This window comes from Pithys albifrons, chromosome 1 (assembly GCF_047495875.1).
Source record: "Pithys albifrons albifrons isolate INPA30051 chromosome 1, PitAlb_v1, whole genome shotgun sequence".
NCBI classification, from domain to species: Eukaryota; Metazoa; Chordata; class Aves; order Passeriformes; family Thamnophilidae; genus Pithys; species Pithys albifrons.
In genome coordinates this window covers 60,809,019-60,831,957 of record NC_092458.1, presented here as the reverse complement: position 1 = coordinate 60,831,957, position 22,939 = coordinate 60,809,019, and the positions used below count along the sequence as shown (strand labels likewise).

The window sequence follows — 22,939 nt, the reverse complement described above, 5'->3', positions numbered from 1 at the left end:
TGAAAATATCCACATATGAATTTTAATTTTGCAGTGTGACTAAGTCAGAGCACTGAAGCATGGAAGAGCTGTCACACCACTCGCAAATAGAACTAGCAGTATGTACATGCCAATCTCTCACAATATTGCTGGTTTGTGGAACACCTTCAAAAAAGAGGCCAGTTTAAAAGTTGAATAATTTGATTTTTGCTTGCATAAACCATGCTGCATCTTACATTATGATTACCAAAATAATAACAATAATGAGAATACCTTATTTAAAATCAGTCATAAATTAAGAATCCTAGCAATTTCATAATGAAAATAGGAATTTCAAATCAGTAAAAAAATAAAAAAGTACTAACATACATCCAGTGGTTTAACAAGTGCAAATTTTATACTGTTTTAAAATTGGTCCAATTTTAACTTCTCAGGGATGCTCTGTTGACTTAAGCCAACAATAAGCAATATGATTTTTGCTTATAAGTGTAGGCAAACTGTCAGTTTATCAAAGCAGAGCTTTCCAATTAATGCATCTACTACCTAAACATATATCATATAGCTATATTATGGAAACAATACATCTTTATATTTAAAATATCTGAACAGCTCTATAATACAATAAACTTTTAATAACAGTACAAACCAGAGAAAAGTCAAAAACAAGGCTGCATAGGTAAGATCATCTGCACAATTCACAAACCAATCATTTACAACAATTCTGACAAACTAAGTTACTCCAGAAACTTGGTACTTTTACTGAAAAAGGATTTATTACTAGAGGTCACATAATGTTTGTTTTCAAGGCAGACAACATGCTCCTTCACCAAACTTCACAGTATTCCAGAATTACAATTGCAAAATAATAGAATGGCACCACAAAAAAAAAAATAGACCACACAACCAGACCTCTGATTACCTATAACTATTTTCTCATAAGAATTCAAAGGGCTTCCTACAGACTGTTGTAATTAAGGAATGGCTATATTTATGTTATTCATAGTTATAAAAGGAAGCAAATAAAATATCTGTTTACAGGAAGTTATACAGTAGCAGTAAATAATAAACAGGAGGTATATTGTTATATGTAGCATGTTCAGCTGCATCCCCATAAAGTACAGCATTCAGTACTGCTTTCTTTGTGTGCAGAGATGAATTTTACAACTACTTTGGCCTACGTGAATCAGTGCCTATTCGGGAGCAAACATTTTTGCACACATAGCAGAAAGAAGGATCTTCAGAAATCCATATGTGAGCCCTCCACTTGGCTTCACTGCCAGATTTACTATCACATTTCAGAGACTACGAATTTGATGGTGAAGATCCTACTAGAGATATTTGCCTGTAAAAGCAGGTGGCTTCATTGAGGCTTTGGCACTAAGAAAATTTGATTTTGCTCAAAACAAGTACAAAGACTGATTTCATGCTGGGGGAGATCTTATATCACAGAACAGCTTAACATCAGACTTTGGAACTGCTGACAACCATAACAGTACATCTAAAAAAGTAGGACCAGCAGTAATTAGTAGCGATTTAAGCCTGTGAGGGAGCTAAATGCTAGCACACCAGTAAATACATTGCAGAGCCTTAAGAAAGTCATAACAGGATCATTAAATATACGGCTTGTTACTGAAGTTCATTTACTTGGCACATCCCGTTTCTGTCTGCACCATATACCATCACTACAGGGAAGATAAACTTCAATTAGAACATTTTCCAGTTGCAAGTTATGTAGACAAAGGAAAGCTCAGTGTAAAAATATTTGATTCTCTCCTCCATAAAAGCCAGCCCTAGCACAAAAGCTGTTCATCCTGTCAGTGTATAAAAAAGATCCAAGGATTTCTGTAACACAAATGCTGTGTAGCAACCAGTGGATCCTGTTATCCATACATTCATAAAAACTGCATCATGCAACTACAAAAAAAATAGAATTCATTTATTCCAAGATCCGCTCATGAAAATGCACTGGTAGCTGTCAGTGTGCCTACTCCAACAAGAGCAAGTTTTTCCATAGAGACAAGATCTCCGCAATTAGTGCTCTCCCCTACCCTAAAGCTCATGTATTTGTATAACTTTGCCACTTACTTTACCTTTCTTATTAAAAAAAAAAGTAATGTTTTGTCCTGTAATAAGGCGTCATGGGAGTTTTAGCTTTACAATAAAGCACTGATGAACCCTAAAACTAGTTCTAATTAAGACAAATGACAATTTTGTCATTCATTTTACTATAATTATGAGTTTTTCAAGAAAAGATCATGCTCTTGTTTGCACAAACATTATGAGACCTCCATGAAATAAATATACATGTGAAGCATTGTACAAGCATCTTAACAATGAATACTTAACACTTTGTGGTATTCAGAGTGAAAATGGTAATAGAAGCAGATGACATTTCTAAAACTGTATATATAAAACTGATTAAATACTTCCTAAACATAAAGTTGTCTATATTTATACATCACGCAACAAAACAAAGGGATGTCAAGACAGAAATGTTTTGTATTCAAGATCCTTATTAAGCTTTCTCTTTATTAGCACTCCCAAGTGCTAGGGAATTTTATAAAAACATGTACTTAATCCAGTTAAAATACTGTACAAAATTAAGAGGTTATGAATGCTGCCAGATCTCAGATTTTTTTTTTAAGTTGCCTATGTAACAAAAGTAGATTTTAATTATAAGAAAAATAGCTTGGAAAGTACTCCAAAAATTATCTTAAGCCCAACAATAAAGTCATTAGTCTGACAATGAAATATATTCTTGTATAAATTTACACGAATACAGGTAACTTACCCAATGTCATTTAACTTACTGTTTGCTTTGAATACTCAGTGAGTTTTCTAAGATCATATTTAACAGGCTATTCTATTCCCATCTGAAATGTGTGACAATTTTGAGTAAAATAATGCAGTTCATACTGCTGCAAGGCAAGTCCACGGTTATCTCAATTCATCAAAACACAGGTAATATCAACAAAACTTACTTAGGGCATGAGATATCACAGTATTCTTACAAAAGTTTATAAATTTTTCTTGGACCAAAACAGATAGTCTTAGAAAACAATTCTTCTTCTACAGATCATACTGTACAAAACCGAAAGCACGACATGATGTAAGTAATAGTCTTGGCTGTGATTATATGGTGTAGTGAATTTGGCACTTCAGAGTAATGAAATTTCCAATGGCACAGTTCTTATCTACAGCAGCACATAACCTGCAAACCTTGGGCAAACATCCTGTACAGGAAAATACTCTCTCTGCTGCCAACTCTGACGAAAGGAAGAAAAAAGAAAAAAAAAAGACCCAAAAAAAAAGTCAGTGCATGCGCACAGCTTTGTCAAGAAAATTAAAAAGAAAGATGAAGGACATCTTTGTACTGCTTTTCTCAGTTCCTGCTGTCAGACAAGTCTGGAGAATTTAACCATAGCCTAGGAAGAAAGAAAAAACAACAAAAAGAAGAAATTAACAATCACAACAGAAGAGTAAATCTATTAAAATGTGCTCAAACTATCTTTAAGATACCTTAAATGGAGAAAAAAAAGCATTCATTATTGGCCAGTTAACAGCAAGTTTTTTGTTTAAAACATCAATGACAAAACGTAAGTGCTCCACAAGAAGTCACAGAGTTGGTACGTGACAATCCTAATGCACCAGTGCAAACCTGATTTCCAAACTAACAAAAGACTGGAAAGTGACTGACTGTTATAGAGGCAATTTACATGCCAACACAGAAGACCTCCCAGATTTTAAGCATTCTGACATCTCTTTTCCGTTTAGCTGTTTTGGATATTTATTATAAAAAGCGCAGCTTACCTCCTACTACACATCCTAGCCTGACACCCAACTGTGTGTAGTTGTCTTTACGCTATGCTGAAAACTTTGGTTAGGCAATACACTGTCAAAGTTAAAATCTAATGTTTCTCCATCCATAAGGTCATTGCGGATAATCGACTCCATGTCACAGTCCAACCGTTCAATTAACATGTCGTCTAAGTCACTGGGAAGCTTCTCCTGGTGGAGGGAAACAATTCCCACCCTTCCGTAACCATTGCAACTGTTAACAGGGGCATATGGATTCATAGCATTCATCTGCATTGGGTGACTCATAGGCACTTGTAACGAAGTCTTCACTGTCGACAAGCGATTTAGACCTGATGTGTGAGACATGGTGTTCACTGTGTGTGACAAGGCACGGCCATTAACTGCAGGTGTTGGCTGGTTATGTCCTTGGTGAGGGCGGGCATTAGGATTCATCATTTTGTTGTGGGGTGGTTGGCTGCCATAAGTTGGCATCACCGAGTTAGCAACCATCAGCACACTTTGGCCCAGAGCCCTGCCACCAGGCTGGGAAACACCAGTGTCTACTGATGCCAGGATATCACTGTGCGGCGGAGAATCAGAAGTCAGTAACTCCTTCAGAAGTCCTGCAGGATAGTTATATTGGCTCATCGATCCATAGCTTGATTTACTGTCTTGAAGAGTCTGCATAGGAATCTGGGACAAAGAGTTCATGCTAGCTTGAGCATAAGTAAATTTCCTGTAGTCTGGATTTGGTGAACCTATACTTGTGGTTGAGGATGCAAATGAGTAACCTGGTGTTTGCTGCATCAGGGTAGCAGATGAAGACTGGGTTGACACAGTCATTGATGTATTAGGTGACAAAAGATTAAGATTATCCAAAAGATTTTCCATGTTCTCAGAATTACTCATCTCTGAAAGGCTGGGTAGAGTGGAAGTCATTTTGGTGGCTGATGATGGGTATACCACAGAGTGTACATCCCCATCTCCAAGATCATCTTGCTCTGGCAAAATAGGAGAAAGTCTTCCACTAATTGTACTAGCATTAGAGCTAGTTCTAGGTCGAAATGTACTCCAGTTATCAAAGTCATCATTACTGTGAGAGCTGGGACTTGCAGGCCACTTTGAGAACTGTGATCCAGGGCTGTCACCATTTCCCTCTTGACCAGACTGAAGGGCTGCTTTTTTCTTCGCAGCTCTGCCTCTGCTTTTGGCAAACTTGCTGTTGTTATCCATGGATGCTGCTCGCCTCCTAGGAGATTTGCCACTCTTTCCTCCTTCAGGATTGAGCATCCACCAGGAACTCTTCCCTGTTCCTTCATTCTGCACTCTGATGAACTTGCTGTGCAGAGACAGGTTGTGTCGGATTGAATTCTGAAAAACGGAACAACATGTAAGAAACAGAGAAAACATGCATCTTTTATGGCATACTAACATTTACTTTTGTAAATGCACTCTCATTTTGTTAGAAACACTGGTATATCCATAAAATAGGAAAACATGCCAGTCTGGAAACATCTTTTATCAGCTCACCACATGGAACTGGCTGAAACAAGCTTGAAAAGAGTTGCCATGTCAATTTGTCTGTCATCTGGCCCAATCACATCTGACATTATAAAAAGTTAAATAAAACACTGAAGGAACTGTTCTGAAATAAAAATTCCTCATAAAAGATACAAGGCATAGCAGATGATCAAGAAGACAACTGACGATCTCATTACCAGCTTCACTCTAATAAGTTGAACTTACTGCATTTATGATTTTTTTTAATTATTATTTTACGCAAAGTTCAAGAATGCTGGATCCTGTTCTATGATCCTTATAACAGATTCCCATCCTGCACATCCCTAAATCCTGCAAACATGCAACACACAAACTGTGACTATTGTCACTGAGTATTAGTGAGGTTTATATTACTTGCATTATATGAGAAAACACAAATAGAAAACCAACTGAGGATTAAGTTCTAATTTTTATAAAAAGCATCACAAATTGCCTAAGAAATCATAAGATAGGAAGGAATTCAAACAGCATAGACAAAATGGCAATCAAAACCTCAGTCTCAAAACCATTCTTCTCTTTTGAAAGCAACATTTTAAATAGGGAAAATTGACTCTTCTAATACCTGAGGGCACCAGGTATCTTGTGCCAAGAATGATCAGAGGTATTGGAACTTTTTGTTACCTCCTCAGCCATAAGTAATGTTTTATGCTTTGATCTCAAAAACAAAACAGAATTAAAAAAAAGCCCAAAGTGGAAGCCCACAGGTGACCTGTTAGAGACTAATCTGTGCATTATCAAGCTGTAGATAAACATATTTTTCTTCATATAATTTTCTGCTGAGTACATGCAAAAAACATTGTATCAACAGAAAAGCTTTCCTATATCTTGACACAACTGCTTTCAAAAGGCCACAAGTTCACAGAGTGCTGAAACAGGCAGCCATGGATATTGGCAGAAGGCTGGCAGTAGCATGGATCATGAAGATCCACCTAAGATGGTCTGTACTAGGACTGTAATTCATGTAGAAAAAGTAGAAGGGAACCACAAAACAACACATGAAATGTGTAAACCAGAAATTAGACCTCAATGGCAGAGAAATCAGTGATTGACCTGCCTTCCATTCATACTGATTTTTAGCAGCTTGTCTAAAGAAGTTTTGGTGGAGCCAAAATGGAAAGGCTGTTTCTAGAAAGCACTAAAGTAAGGTTGATCTTCACCAAAAAGCCAGTAGATCAATTATTTCAAAACATTAAATGGTTGCCAGACCTACAAACACCTTGTTCTGTATTTCCTGTTTCCCTGTTTTTTAACTCCCATCTATCTTAAGTTTTTAACATGACACCCAACACGCACTACAGTGTCAAACCATGATGATGATACAGCTCATGGAGCTTTTTATGAGGCAAATCAGAGCATGAGGGACACAGCTACTTCTCTGGTCTTTGCTTATGCTGAATTTCCAAGCCAGAGTGCTGCCTGTGACAGTAGCATCTTCAGAAATGTCTTCCTTCCCCTTCACTTCTCTACATCTGCTTTTTCCAAGTTGCACATCTCTCCCCATACATCAGGCTGAGAGAAGAAAAGGAGCCAAGATTGTAATTAAGTATGCCAGGTGAAAGAAGTGATCTCATGGGCCCTGGCTCAAATCAGAGACAACAGACTCAAACTCCCTGCAAGAGCCTGTTTTGGACCATGGAAAGGTAACCAGCCAAAGCAGGTCTGGCCACCTGCAGAGCTCAACAAGAGAGGTTACTCTGGGGTCAAAAAGGAAACCTTCAGAGGATGAGGGCAGCAAGGAGGTGTTACAGTCCTGCAACACCTTACAGGCATCAGTGTCTTGAGATAGACATGCAGCGTCACCCCAAACATGGGCACAGGACACTCCCTGACAGCAGATGTTGTCAGAGCATGGCCTCAAGGCAGCTGGCAGTTCAATCAGCACAACAATGAGTGAAACCATGTACTTAAACTCAGAAGCCTTTCCAACCTCTCCTCCAAAGAAACATCTTTAACAAATTATCCCAGTTAAACAAACACCAGCGACAATTCCCCTTCCCTGGCACTGTTCAAGACCAGGCTGGATGGGGCTTGGAGCAATCTGGTCTAGTGCAAGCTGTCCCTGCCCGCTGCAGGAGAATTTAAAACCAGAAAATTTTTTAGGGCCCTCTTTCAACCCCAACCATTCTATAACTCCATGAATATTTTATGATTTGAGTGTTTCCTTACTGAATTTTGAAAGGAAGCTATTCTACAAACTACAAAGTAGGACTGAATCTCTTCACTGCAGGTAACCCTGGAATCAAAATACCATCCTCAATTTAGCAACAGTGTGTTAGGGAAGACCTTGGAATTTTATTTGCACAAGGTGCAGCTAACACATGGAGAGGGTAAGCCCGAAAATCCATCTCTGGACTTGCCTGCAGCCCCAGGGGCTGGCCAAGAAGCCTTGTGAGGCTGGCCTGGCACAGCCCATTGTTTTCATTCCAGGGCCACAGCCGAATCCCTCGCTGACACAAATCCAGCTCTAGAAATGTCGCAAGAAAGTTGTTCTGCACAGCTCTTGATTAAAAAACCTCCTGCACCAGTTCATTTTTTTACTGTATTTTGTAAACATACCCAGTTGGCTCAGGATCACTGTTTACTATCAAAATAGGCATATCAAACACACGTAAGATTGGGAAGGAAAAACACAGTGATGAGGCTCAGCTGCCTCTTCTCTGCAACACAAGTGTTAAATATTTAAGAAATCACTGCTATTCCTTAGTCATCAAAAATGTTACAATCTGGTATTATTGTACTGAGGACATTTGAGGTCGCTCTTTGAGTAACAGAGCTGTCTCCTAACTCTGCCAGCAATGAAAAAAAAATTTCCTAACAGGAAAAGGTTTGCGGCCCAGAGCTTGTTACATAAATTCCTGTTTTTCACGCAGCCAGCAGGACATTAGAGAAGTTATGATTTACTAACTTGGAAAAAGTGTTGAAGAGGTAAATCTTGTGAAAATATGCACTGCTGTTAATGCTGTTGTGTCTACAAATCTTTGCCAGATGTAAACATGACCTGATAAAAAAGTATAGTTTCAGCAGCTGATCTTGGCAGACGGATGAATGGTGCAACTGTCAGTGGTTGGGGCACACGGTGGCACCACCAGCCCCAGCATGCTGCAAGATGCCTTCAGCCATGGCTGTCAGCTGAACTTTAAAGCAAAGCCTCAAAAAACCTGGCCTGAATGTCTCCAAAAGTAAGCATCTTCATTTTGAGGTGGATCTCTGTGCAGCAGTGGTCACACTGAGAGTAACTGTGCTGGAATTTTATCAAAACACCTGGGTCAGCGTGGCAGCAGAGCTTCTGCCACCTGTGGAGTGCTTCCTGGGATTGAGTTTCCGCCTCTGGGATAAAACAAACTTACTTCATGCCATACTTCTACATTTGGACTGGGAGCTGTGGATATGCTTATTGATACCTGCTGACTGAAGATTCCAAATATGCAAAATCAGTATCTGCTATGTGCAATATGATGAGCCCATACCAGCTAATAAAAGTCATGAGGCCAAGAAAACTATTCCTTTGAATCTACACATTTATATCATTCAGCTGCATTTCCACATTTCCAACAGTTCTACTGATATCTAATACTGCATTTAAACCCAAGATAAAAATACTAAAACATGCAAATTAAGTTTATCTTAACTAATTGCTGACAAAAATTATATCCCTATCACAAGTGAAGTTAAGATACTGATTTACTTTTTTAGTAAATCGTTTTGGTGTTTTACTAAACACTCGGTTGCTTTGTTAAACTTGAAAACATTATACTTAATGAAGTGAGACCATACAGTCATGCTGGCCATCTTTCCTCCACCCTAGCCCTTGGAAGAAAAGTGAAGCTGCTGCAGTGCTCCTCTTTTACCCTACTGCAAATCTCTCCTAGCAGGATGTTATTGTGGATCTGTGAGCATCTGGCAAGCTGCAAGACCCAAAGTTTGCAAAAGCACCTCTAAGTGCTTATAGTCTCACCCACCCTCATACTCTCACCCACGGGCACAGGCAGCACCCATTTAGCCAGAGTGCCATGACAGCCACCAAAAGGGAGAGCAAGGAATGGATGCAACAGCCAATACACTTTACAAAAACAACTGGATTTGCTATCAATGTGCATACGCTGACAGCATTGCAATAAAGTGTGCCATAGCATCGCAGAAAGAGATTCACAAGTAACTAGTAACAAAGGCAGGAGATGGTCTGTGGAGGCAGACGCAGTCATAACAAACTGGGAGGCCATAGGAGCAACACTGCTTCCATAACACCCATGTCAAAGATTTCTATTAAAATTAACAGTCTAATGACTGCCCGCTAAATTTTCATTCCGAAGATATCACAGCAGTCAACTGCTTTCTACACCTCATCCGAGGGGGAAGTCTACACAAGTTGCCAGTCAGTTTACCATCAGCTGAAATGACCTCAAATACAGAATAGGGCGCAATACTTGATTGTAGTTCTCAGGTCTCTTCAAACAGTATCTGAAAAAGATTTGGAAATTGAAGAGAAACTTTCAGAGAACACAGTACTCAAGACTGCTTCTGCAGGCAGGGGAGGCTACTTCTTTATTTCAACTGATAGTTTGAGGATAGTGCAATAGGAACATGCTTGGGAAAAAGAGTCAGGGTTGAGGACTGGTAGTAGAGAAGGTTAGAGATCCATCGTTGTTGAGAGGTGTTGCTGTAATCAGTGGTGTTTGGCACATAAGCCAGCCATATTAACATGTCCTGGTACTGACAGCTTACAGTAGGAATCCAAAACAGCAGAATCTCCCTGTGGAAAAAACACCAAAGCAGAAGCTTTGCAGCACAGAAGCAAGGCCCCAGGATTTCCATATGCTGTTACACAAGACATCACACCTGTCTCTACGTCTTTGTGTGGAGATTCTACAGCAGGTCTAGATGTTCAAATCATCCTCCTCTTGGAGCCTCAGTGGCAAGCACCACTCCAAAACAAGTCACTGAAACTCCTAGGAAAATGTGGAAATGACAGGAAGTTCTCCAGCACGCTTGCACAGGGTTTGTTCAGCATTAACAGCTAGACAGCAGCAGCAGGGGCTAACCATGGCAAGTAGCACCATGTAGCATCTATCCAAGGCTAAGTTAGACCATGCCTGGCAAAACAGGCAAGTCTGTCTGCACCCTTTCTGCTGTGGTTTCCAACCATGCTGCCAGGTTTGCAGGGGCTGAGTGAAGAAGCTGAGGAGGAATAAGAACACTGGTAACTCCAGATCTACTAGAATTTCCTTCGGTACAAGAGTCTGGTGTAAAGCTATCTTGTTTGTCTTATCCAATGAAATAGCTAATTTGACACCCAGTTGTGGCATTCTCAGAAACCTCTGTTGTCCAATCAGAGCATGGACAGAAAGCATGTCACTTACCCTCAGGTCAAAGAGCTGTATTTAGAAGATGCTGGAAATTTGCCACCTGCAGCTGGCGTGAAGGTGGAAGGGCAGGATTTCCTCCCAAACAGGTAATGCTTTTTTGGGTTCTTTGTTCTTGGGGGGGGCTTTCTTTTTCCTTCATTTTTTCTCCTGCACTGATATACGGTTAACAAGTATTAGCTGGAAATGAAAATAAATACTTCTATCTTACTAGAGGGACCTTGTGCTGTTTCTATATGTTTTCCATTACAGATGGTGTAATCTGAGAATCTTTCCCAGACCATCACCCAGGGAACATCATCTCGAAATATGGAGATACTTCCTTAAACTGTTTTATCTGATAAGATTTCGGCAATGCAGCCCTCATTCCATGCATGAAAGTACAAGAACGGGACAGACTGCTTGTTACCACTACCTGGTTGCTACACATCTCCTGCACAGAGAGGGACTTCCTGTGACCACATGTCAGTGACGTTAATCTAAGTCTTGTATATTCTGCATTCAAGTCCACAGATTTATACTATCCTACACTTACTTACCCTTCTATAGCTGTCAAAGACTAAAAAGCTTCAAACGCTGAAGGTGTTTGGCCATCCTCCAGGTTGCATCCCGCTGCCACATGTGGAACCAGGGACTGGACAGCATTTCACAATCACTGGAATTTTTTCCTCTGGAGCATGGTATGTAGTAACAGAAAATACATGCCCAGCTCCAGACACTAATGTTTAAGAAACTTGGCTATGCATACTTCCATGTCAGAACTGGCAACTCTATTGATATACATTTGAACAATTCACACTTTCTATGCCCAGATATCCTCCTTCACTTTTCTATATTGGCGGTTTGGACATATTTAATGAGATGGTAACATATGCCTAGTTTCTCTATACAGGCATTTAGAAAGAACTAATGTCAAAAACCATGAACAAGGTTCATAATATTACAAGTATGCACACAGGGCAAGCACACACCTGGGTAGTCTTTATGACCACAACCAAAACATCTTATACCACTCTTACGTTTTCTGTACCTCCAAGAGAGAGACAGGGCCACAATCAGGTTAATGATCTCCTACATCAGTGCCAATACTTTGTTTTATAACTACATTTATTTCTATGACTACAATATAGGTATATCATCAACACCATGTACACCAAATATATAAACATTCGCTAGGATTTCAAAGCCAAGGAAACTAAGAGACACGGACTAGAAAACACAACAGACAAAAATGCACATAAAAATACAAGATTTGTTGGATGGACCTTCCTCCCTCCAGCAAAATCATTAGGGAAGCCAGGCCAGCCAACAAGTTTGGCTAAAATCTATCCATTTTCAAGTGTGATAGAAAGGCAACAGTAAGAAGGCAGCACAGTGTTATAAAAAAAAAGGGCAAATAGCCACCAAGATAAATGACGGCTTCATTTATTACCTTCATTTATAACAGCTTTAAAAATTGCAAAGTGTAGCATGTAAGGGAAGAAATAAATATCAGATAAAAAATGTAAATCTAGCAGGAATGCCTCAATTTAGTGATCCAGACAAATCCTAATACTGCCTTTACAAAACTGATGCTGTAACCTTTCTCTATTCCAGCAGATGGAAATCAAGTGTTCGACAGATATATGGGTTCCCTATTTGTAAATAAACATTTCCGTTTTCTACAAATGCAGCACACTTACACACACACATATATATACGCACATTTATATGCATGCATGCATATATAGCTTATGACAAAGAAGCATTTCCCAAGTTTATTAGTGATACAGGACCTCATTGAAGAGGAATGTTTCGAGGTCAGGATACTTTTACAACTGGGGCTTCTTCTCCTCTCTAAGTGCTCTCAGACCTCTGGCCTTCACAAGCAGCCATGAAGTTATGTCAGTAATACAAAAAATGGCAAAGCAGGAGGGGATGTGTGCATAACCTGGGTGACCTGACTGCAGTCCCAGGTGCTATCATAGAAAAGCTGACAAAGGATTCGACTAATAAAACATCAAAGGTCAGGGAAATACTTAGTCTTTCAAAACAGTCCCACAGAATATAGGCCATTGCATGTGCAAAAAACTGTAACTTTTTATTCAAGAAAGGCAAGCGAGGGAACACCTGTAGTTATGCCAATGCCAGATCGAATGAATGACAGTGCAGCCAAGATTAGCACCATGCACCACTACTGAGGTGTGCTCATCAAAGGGATTAACAGCATTAGAATTATCTGTAGTGCAGTAAGCCATGAGGAAGGCTGCTGTGATTCATGACAGGCAGGTAGCCCTTTTACAATTATTCACCATGGGCTCTAACACAGAGACCAGGAGCACAACACTAGAGGGATTCAGGTACCACAACAGTCAGAGCAGTTTGAGGCAAAGCTGTCCTGGAACACAGAGCACAAGCAGGTTACTGCAAGGAAAACATGATTCACAATTATAAGCAAAGTTTATTAGGAAAAAAAAAAGGAAAAGTAGCAGTTTATCCATACAATGCCAGAATGACTAATAGCTTAAAATTTTATTATGGGACTACAGTAAAGGGACACAAAAGGGTGTTTGGGTTTTTTTTCAGCCAGTGGGAATAATTATGATCAGTAGGACAAAAAATGCTAATTACTTGTTTCCTGTTTAACAGACAGCCTATTTCACCTCTGCCACTCTTCACCGTTACCCAGTTCATCACAAAGACTATAGCACAGTTTATAGAAAGCTTCCCCGCCACACCCCCTTTTTTCTTTCTAAAACTAAGCTACCTTATATTGACATTCATTAGCTCTAATGAAGAGGTAGAAGTGTGTATATATGCTAAATATACCAATACGAACTAGACCAGCAGATCATCTTAAAAGGAGCACTGGAAACATGTTGTCACCCGTAAGAAGCACTAAGACGAGAAATAGGCCAAGGTCTCAGTGCAAATCACAGAGGTGAAAAACATCACAGTCTGAAAATAGGGCTCATTTTTTTGCATTAACCTTTGTGGACACACAGAGAACTTCCAAGGGAAAAAAGAAAAGGGCAGGGGGAAGAAACCAAAACACCCAGGTATCACTACTCCAAAAGCTTTAATAGGATAAGTGATCCCTGCCTGAGAAGTCACATAAGTTTTACATGCTCAAAGCCCTGCATAAAGACCAAAGCAGTTTGCCACTTGTCTAGGTAAAGGCATAAGCAAACCTAGCCCTAACTGTTTGGTTTCAGTTGGATATTTTATTAGGGACCCTCATTTTCATGGATTAAGACTATTTGCTTTCACAAAATCACTGATAATCTAAAGGGTTGGAATGATTGTCATTACCTGATGAATTTACAGGCAATGTGCTACACACAACAGTTAAAAGTAAGTTAAAACCAAATCAGATAAAGTAAAGCAGGATGCACTGGAGACATGGGCTAAGTCCATTGCCCATTCACTGCTGCCTACGGACTAGTTGGCACTGGAGAAGCTTGAGGACTTTTTTGACCTTCAACAACACCTACTGCCTGACCATAGACCTCTCCTTAGAGACATGGAGAAGGAGCAGCTGCCAGTTTGAAGTCATGGTTCAACAGAGAGAGTAAAGGGTGCCTGCACTGCACCCACAGCTCCTACAACACACACTCGTCTGACAAGGGCAGCAGAGAGACATTTAGTAGAGGCATTAAGCCTGTCTGTATTTCTCACCTTGGGAAGCAATATACCAAGGGTGATGTATGGTTCAAATAATACAAAGGGTTGTTGACTGAGCTTTTGCATAGATTGAGGAAAAAAAAAAAAGGAAATATATCCCCTTATAATCCTTATTACACATTTATTAGCTTAGCAGAGAGTCTTTTCCTTTAGCAAGCAAAGGACTAAAGGACTCAAATTCTATGAAGATTCATTCCACTGAATACTAGTTTTTCAGAAATAAAGGGTCAGTGAAAAGCAGCAAGCTTCCTTTGCAGCAGGGTTAGCTGTGCCCCACAGGAAATCCCTGGCTTGAGGAAACTGCAAGTCTTGTAAAAAGAAGGGCAAAGCCTGTCATTTACAGGCTTCACGGTATTTTATGCTACATCTCACTATGCATTTGGTCTTTATTTTGACTACAGCAAGTGCAAGGATAGACTAGCAAAATTTTAGTATAGTCCCCCAAACTACAAAAAGAAAACTAAAACAGAGTTGAGTGGAATTTTTTGTTATGTTTAGGACATCTTTAGTGCATGTAATGGTTAAGTTGCTGAAGGACTCACATTTGTAAGGGGACAGTGTCAACTTAAAAATACCAACCACCCTATGGATTTTACCCAATGTTGTAAATATCTGATGTTGATTTAGTAACTAAGAGAAACTGAGGAAAGAAGAGAGGAGCATTTCTCTTTTTTTTGGTTTCTTTTGTATGTGAATACAGTCCAGTGTATAAAGACACTGTTTTACTGTTTATTTTTCCTCTAGCCAATTCATCCTTTATCTATCTCATACATCAAAAGAAAACAAACTATAATTTTCTTGTTAAAAAAATATTAGCAGGAAAAATAGATTTCTTAACTTTTTATTAAAATAGTTTAAACAGGATCATATTTAAGTTTTCTTTAAACTCCTGCATATCTGCAAATCTGTAGAGGATACTGCCTTATGCAGTCAACATTTGTTCATTTTTCATATATATGTTCTGGTTTTATACCTGTTCTTTACTCCAAGGATACATGAAACAATTATATATTTTCAATTACTCCTCGTGGTACATCCCAAAGAAGCACGACATAGCCTAGGTATTGTGTTTCTCCTCACTTCCTTGAGCACAGTTTGCCTTGGTAGTATATTCCCCCACCACAGAAGCAGATCAGACCACCAGCACACTCTCTTTGGGACAGTGCTTTAAAATTCAAGTTTGTTCCCACAGCATAGCAGATTCTATGTAACGTGATTTACTACTCCAGTGCCAACAAAAAACCCTCATCCAAATTTCGATACAGCCCTGGGCTATACGCCAGTGTGCACGGCCCCTTTCCAATGTCTGGCCAGTTGCAGTCACTCTCTTTCAAAAGGTGTGGTTTACTTAAAGCAATTTTAGTTGATTTTCTGGGAACTCAGAGCACTCCTGACAGGTGGTTGCACTGTTCATGCCAGCATCTTCCTCTCGAATGCTGCTTTCTGTGACGTTCTTCAGGCTGCATTTCAAGAAACGCTGGCGCTCATGACTGGGTTTTATGACAGCTGCTCTGTATTATAAACCCAAAGTAGTCCAATCTTGCAACACATGTAGCACCAACTCTGAGCAGCTACACTGGACACACAACTTTCAGCAGGTTATGGGCCGCAGAGTACTATTTCTCAGAGCAAGATGGGCACATAGAGAAGGGAAATCTAAAGGGCATTTTCTTCCCTCACACCCATTTTGGAAGCATTCCTATTCCCTCATCTGTACTTAACAGACCCTTATTAAATCAAAGGACTATTTACAATCTACATACTGGCAATTCCACATTCACACAGAACGTCATCTGGCAACAGTGACTTAAACTTTCAGCTCTGTATTCATTTGCTTTTCTCCTTCCCAAGCAAGAAAAGTAAAAATGACAAGAAAAAGCCATGTTTTTAATGACAAGAACAGAATTAATGGAGTAAAGTCCTAGAGCTCTGGTGTACCAGCACTCATCAGAATACCCAAACATCGGGTTTTTTTAAACAGTAAAATATTGCAATGGGGACAAGGAAAAGGAAGATTAGCAACACCATTGTGGCTTGAGACCTTTTACATATACATCTGCTGCTAGAGATGCAGGACCATGCTGTACACAAAATAAGACAGCTTCCAGAGTGGGACACTTATACAAAATGAGCTTTATTAGGCATTTTGGGTGCTAGTTTTCTCCTGACAACTAGGTCTAATTAATCTTCCCTCATTACTCTTTCTCTCCATTTGATATACACACGGACTTTGGCCTCACCATGGCTGCTTGGAGATCAAACCTCATTCATTCTCCCATTCCTCAGAACAGAGCCTGACACAAGGAAGCCCTGGGCGCAAGGTGTCTATCACCAGGTCCAACAGGAGGTGTTCCAGGAAGGACATTGCTATCACTGTCATCAGTTCCAAAAACAAAACACTGTTTTTGAAGAGCCTTCCCTACTCTTCACTAACCCCTCAAACTCAAAAAGCCCTTACCAGCTTTCAGATTAGGTTCCCTCCTCCTGGAGGTCACACTCTTCACTTGACCCAAATTTCCCATCATTGCTTCCATCCCCCCTTAATGAAAATCCCATGTGTAACTGGGTAGCCTGAACCTGCTGGCCTGTTATTCAGAGTTAAGGACTGCAACAGTCAACTTCGCAATCACAAAGCCTGCCATGGGCCTCCCATCCCTCCCATGCTTTTGTCCAAAGATGAGGAAGGCAGAGGAGCTTCCTCCAGCATTCTCCCCTCCAGCTTTCTGCAGATAGGCATTAAAGCACTATGGCAAAAGCAGAGCAGACACAGGAAGCTAAAATGTCCTAATCAATTCAAAGGGCTGCAACAAGGAAATTTGAGGACACTCTACAGGGACTTGCTCATTATTTGTTTCCTGAAAACTTTTGCTTCTTTCAAGTACTGCAGTTTAGTTTTCCCTCTCACAGACGTTCAGAGAGAGAAGCAACACAGACATCTGTGTTGCTCCAAAGACACACAAGCTCTTTTCTTGAGTGGGTCAGAATGGGGTACCCATTTCAAAAACTAAATAAAAAAATAAAAATTTCAGGACATAAACTTACATCAGATTAAAAATAGCAGGAATGTCAGCAGTAGGAACTGTCATTTGCAATAGCTATCAAGACACAGGAAGTTATTTATTCTGTGGATCACATAAAGGCCTCTTTAAAAACAAGGATGAAACAGGAAAAAGAAAGCATGTTTACTGAAGCATGTTTTCCAATACTATTTATTTAGCCAATTCTGTTTATGAATTTTTATAGTAATTTGTCATTGATACATCTACGGGTTTATGTTCACAGACTACTTAAACTGCTGGCAAACTCCAGATGACACTGCAGCCCTTGCTAGTCTTGCTCAATTTTTAAAAATTATTTTTGGTTTTGAAGATATTGTAGGGAATGTTTCCACATTTTTGTTTGGTTTTAAAAAGAAATTAAAATCTTCCCCCAGAAAGTCAGGTGTTTTCAAGTGTTTTGTTTGTTGATTATTTATGTAGTCATAAATTACACAGAGTATTTGGCAGGCCGTGCCGTTCTCTGTTAAAACGTTTGTTTTTACTTTTTCAGTTATTGTTTAGATCCTGGTCATAACATGCTTTGGGTTGTTTTGAACAGCAAAGAGGAAATAAGCAATACTTTAACTTATATCACACTGTAACAACATTAAATGCCTACACAGCAATACACTGCCTATTCAGTATTTTCAACTTTCTTCCTGTCCACTGCTGACTTACAACAGCAAGATAATTCACAATTTTACAGTTTTGCAACCTCAGACAGAGGCTTACAAGCAAACACAGACTTAGAAGGATGCTCAGAACAAAATACAAACAAAAAGGAGCAAGAAATAGGACATCAAAAAAAAGGTCAGAATATACAGTAAACACATTTGCTGAAGGTTGGTTTTGAAATCATAGGAAAACCAAAAGAGCTCTTCTGGAGTCAGCTCACACGCACCCAGGCATTGCAGGTAACACAGCTGGATGAGTCACAGTCCCAGCAAGGCACTGTTTGCCTACATTCACCCTGACACTATGGCAGTGAGTTCGAAAAGAGACTTTGAACTATATGCCATCCCTGCTGCTCATCACAGTCACAGTCTGCAGTGTATGGGATCAGTAAACCCATCACAACTCCTAGGAATATGCCCTATGGATTAGCAAAAAGAGACATCATTCCAAACACCACACAATTCATAAAAAAAGTCTTGGTGACAAAGTAGAAATTACAGAACCACACTTCAAAAATTTCTCAAGTATTTTTTTTCTATAGGTTTAAAGTTGGACATTATATTGCAAGCATTCAATTTTCAAAGAAGGATTTCCATCTCTCCTCTGTTGAAGAAGTCTTAGGAATTCCTCATTTACCTAGCAAGGAGAAGGAGATGAAGAAAAGAACAACATTTCTCCCAAGACTGGGTTTGTAAATAAAGGTACTTCCAAAACTCAGTTTTGGAGCAATGAGTGAGGGAATCTGGATCTAGTACCTCGAGAATATTTAGGTACCAAACACAATGTTAATAAAATTTAGGACCCCTTAGACACCGTTTCAATGAAATTCTTAAGTCATCAGCTAAGTTCAGGCTACCACTTAGAAACACATTCCTCAAATAATGGAAACAGCCATGGGTTCAATCCTCCTTTTTCCTCCTCTGTCAATTATTCAAGGCCCCCTCATTCACTTATCCACTGCTGCCTACTTCCTTCAATGCCAGGCATTTCTGGGGCATCTGATAAGGAAGGCAGTTATCTTGCTCAAAGTTTGCCTAACAACAGCAGCCACCCCACACACACATATATATATTCAACATGTTTGACTGATTTCCCAAAAAGAGTAGTAGCTGTGTAATTTCGACAAGAAAAAAATACAAATCTCTGTGTTCTACAGCTGATTTTAAAAAATAAGTCATATTTTAAATTGAAAATATAATTTTTTTCAGTTCTCACCTGTCTATTTTTGTGTTTTTAAATGTGAAAACTTTCAAGACTGAGCTTAATCAACCAAAACATTAAGATACATATCCATCTCTAAGGAGAATTGAAGAGAAGCCTGTGATTTGTACAAATCCCACAGCTGCAGTCATTTCTGTGCTGGATGGTTGGCTGATAAACACCACAGAAACATGTTTAAAGTAGATTTAAAGGCCTATGAAAGAACTTGCCAGGAAGCAGCAGTGACAAGGCACTTGCTTCCTGGCACAGCTAAAGGCACACCACATCTTTTGCATCAGCTTGCATGACTCCACATCACTGCCACAGAGGCTCCCCACTTCTCAAATAGTCTTAACCATACAGATTTCTAATCAAGTCTATTGGCAAATTCTCATCCTTTCTACTGTTGCTGTTCTCTGCTTGTAGTCCATATACTCTTAGGGGCTCCAAAACACTAAAAATCCTTTACAAGGCAGCTAAGGGGAGGTAGTGGCAGTCAAATGCCCTCTCTCTGTTTGCACTGGCTTTCCTGTAATCCTGGATTAAACACACGTGCACCACAGGAAGAAAACAGACAATTTTAAGTTGCTGACTCTAGAAAAAGATCAAGAACCATCTAAGATTAAACCTGGCCCCCAGACTTTGTCAAAAGGCTGACTTAAAGGATAAGGCCACAGAAGATTAACACAAGTATGATGCCAAAGTACACTCAAATACCAACAGCTTCTTGACAAACACTGAGGGGTTGCAAAAACCAGAACATTTAAGAAGCGAATTCATAACTCTGCAGTTTGTGCCTGAAGGAAAGCTCCCCTAAACCAGGTTCTCGCACTTGCTAAACTCCAGTAAATAGTATTGGTTGTAGTGATGCAGTACAACTCACTGAGCCCCTGATCAGAAATGCAGACAACACAGATGATTTCAGAGTGAAAACATCCTCCAAGAGACAAACTGTCCAATGAAGAAGGTGACATTGCCATTCCTCCATGCACTAAAGGACCAGGCAGTTCTGCTTTCAGCTGCCAGAAGTCAGGAAGAAATGCCCTAGTGAAGAAGTGCACAGTTCAGCAGGGGACATCCACAAACCCACCAGCAATGTTAGCAAGCTACAGGGAAAGAAAGAGGCAGACTCTTTGGCTGCCTCCTCTCATTCCTGCTATGAGGAGCAAGAGGCAGGCTTTTGGGATCATTCCTATGGAAAAACCTTTTAGCTCCTCACACACAAGGACAAAATAAGAGCAGGTCACAGGCTGAGAAACTACCATTTTATGGCTGTCTTCCTAAAAGACTGAAAAGACTTGATGGGAATAACCCCCACTAACATCATTAACAGAAGTTTTTAAAGACTGTGGCTTGTATTGTACAGCAGTTTCATCACAGTTGCTCAGTGAACCACAGAAGATACCAGTTACTCAGTGATAGTGAGAGAACGAGTCTCAACTCCTGAACTAGGCAGTTATTTCCCTGAACCCTTTGAGTTACCCAGCTCCTCCAAGGCAATCGTAGGCTTACAGACTGCCAGGAGCACCTGCCTCTTGTAGGGGGTCTGCCACTCAAGTTGTTTCTGCTTCAGATGACATCAGAAACCTACAACCTCAGCAGCAGCTTCAAAAAAGGAAAGCTGCTGCTTTCAAACAATCAGAGAGCACTCCTATGAGAGCTTCAGCCAAACACAGTCCCAGCTCCCAAGTACCACTCACTAAGAAACTGGGCCAATGCAATGACCATTTCCCCATACAGAAGATACTTCTCCACACCTCAGCTGCCATTCCCTGAACCTGCATGTTAGTGGACTCAAGTCTGTCACTGACCAAATTTTTTCTCCTCTTTCTCTGTCTGCCCACATCAAACTTAGCTTATTTCTACTGGAATGATGACATCCCCCAGCACCATGACTGAATACTGACACTTTCCCCAGTGAAACTCCTCACACCAATTCCCAGCAGCAAAAGCTGCCAGGAAACAGGTTTCAGTGATTCAATATACAGACAAAACTTACCCTACTCAAGTCAACAGAAACTTACTATTTATTTCTCTGTGCCCAATGCACATTTTTGTATTGATGATGGCATTAAAATGCTAAAATTAACACTGCTAGTTAGAGAAGGCTCCAGGGAGGCCTCATTGGAGCCTTTTAGTACTTAAAGGGAACTTATAAAAAAGGTGGAGTGGCATTTTGCACTGACAGATAGTGATAAAACAAGGGTGAAAACTTTAAAACTTAGAAGATAGATTTAGATTACATGTTTGGAGGAAATTCTTTACCCAGAGGGTAGTAAGGCTCTAGAACAGGTTGCGCAGAGAAATTGTGGATGCCCTGAACTTGGAACTGTTCAAGGCCAGTCCCTGGGCAACCCCATCTAGTGGGTGGCATCCCTGCCTATAGCAGAGTGGTTGGAAATAGATGATTGTTAAGGTCCCTTTCAACCCAAGATATTCTACTATTCTATGACAGTTCTACCATGTGAAGATCTGTTCACCTTTGATGCTATTTTTTTTCTTAAGATGAGTTTATTATCCAATCTACAAGCCCCAAGGTAAGAGAAAAGGCAGTAAAGTATTAAGGGTACTTGTGAAGACTAAAGACCATAATGACAAGAGCAAATCACACACACGGAAGAGGCTGACACCCTAACTGGTCTTTTGGTTGTTGACTCTCTTAATCACTTTTCAAAAGCCTGACAGACCAACAACAGGCAACCATGAAGAATAATTCTCCCTCCCAGATGCAGCTCTCCTCAATGAGTTGAGACACAAAAACCTATGACACACAGTAAGCTGCCCTCCTTTGTCTACAGCACCACTGCAAGGCAGATACTCCTGCCAGCCTTATGTCTGCCTGAGTGTGGAAAGGTGGAAGGAGAACAGCAGTGAGACAAAATGGTGCCTGGCACCTTTGTCAGATGTTTGGAAAACACCATTTTCTCTGGGGCACAGAAGGAAGCAAACACCAAGCACTGCAAGCACCATCCCTCAGCCATGGCAGCATGCACGCACATGCACACGCATTTCCTCTGGCTTCATGAAAACAATGAGGTGTGGGGAGCCCGGCTCTTATATAAAATACTTGCTGGCTATATACAAAATAAGGAAAGCAGCTGCTTCAAAAGCTCAGTCACCCTTTTATCATCAACAAGGCTTTAATTAGTACCCATCTGCTTCCTGTTTCATACTACAAAACTGACTTTCACCTGTTTCAGCAAAACACCCCTTCCCCAAATGGTAGTGTGTGTACACATAAGAACACACACAAGATGTTAACAAACACCTTACACTGAAGTAATTAACATCTGAAATCTTTATTCTGAGTATGTGGGCTATATATCTGCTGTTTAAAAAAATGAAGCTTTGCATGATCTATCAAATTTCACAGCTTACACCTTTAAATCACACATGTTACATGTTTCACTATTAATATTAAACTCATTGGCACTGAGAATCCAAAGGAGATGGATCCCTGTTGTACTGGCACCATACCACAGAGAGGTTGCCCAGAGGACTCACAATGGAAGTGTGGGTTTTTCCTGAGGTCCGTCACACACATGAAAGGATTTAAATAAACAATGGCAAGGCTAATAGCTTGCATCCATTCTTAACTCACCCCATTGTTTGAAGAGAAGAAACAACACGTAGAAGAAAAATATTACTGAGGGAGGAAATAGCTTC

At 40.0% G+C, this 22,939-nt stretch overlaps 1 protein-coding gene across 1 annotated transcript in view; it reads right to left on the bottom strand.

Moving 5' to 3' along the window:
• Positions 1–591: 591 nt before the first annotated feature.
• Positions 592–22,939, bottom strand: part of FOXO1 (forkhead box O1) — a 61,398-nt gene continuing 39,050 nt past the window's right edge. Inside the window, exons 2-3 of the mRNA XM_071552194.1 lie at positions 3,790–5,148; positions 592–3,404 (exon numbers count right to left, since the gene is read on the bottom strand). Of these exons, the coding sequence (XP_071408295.1) occupies positions 3,805–5,148 (1,344 nt within the window). The 3' untranslated portion in view covers positions 592–3,404; positions 3,790–3,804. The remainder of the gene's footprint in view (positions 3,405–3,789; positions 5,149–22,939) is intronic.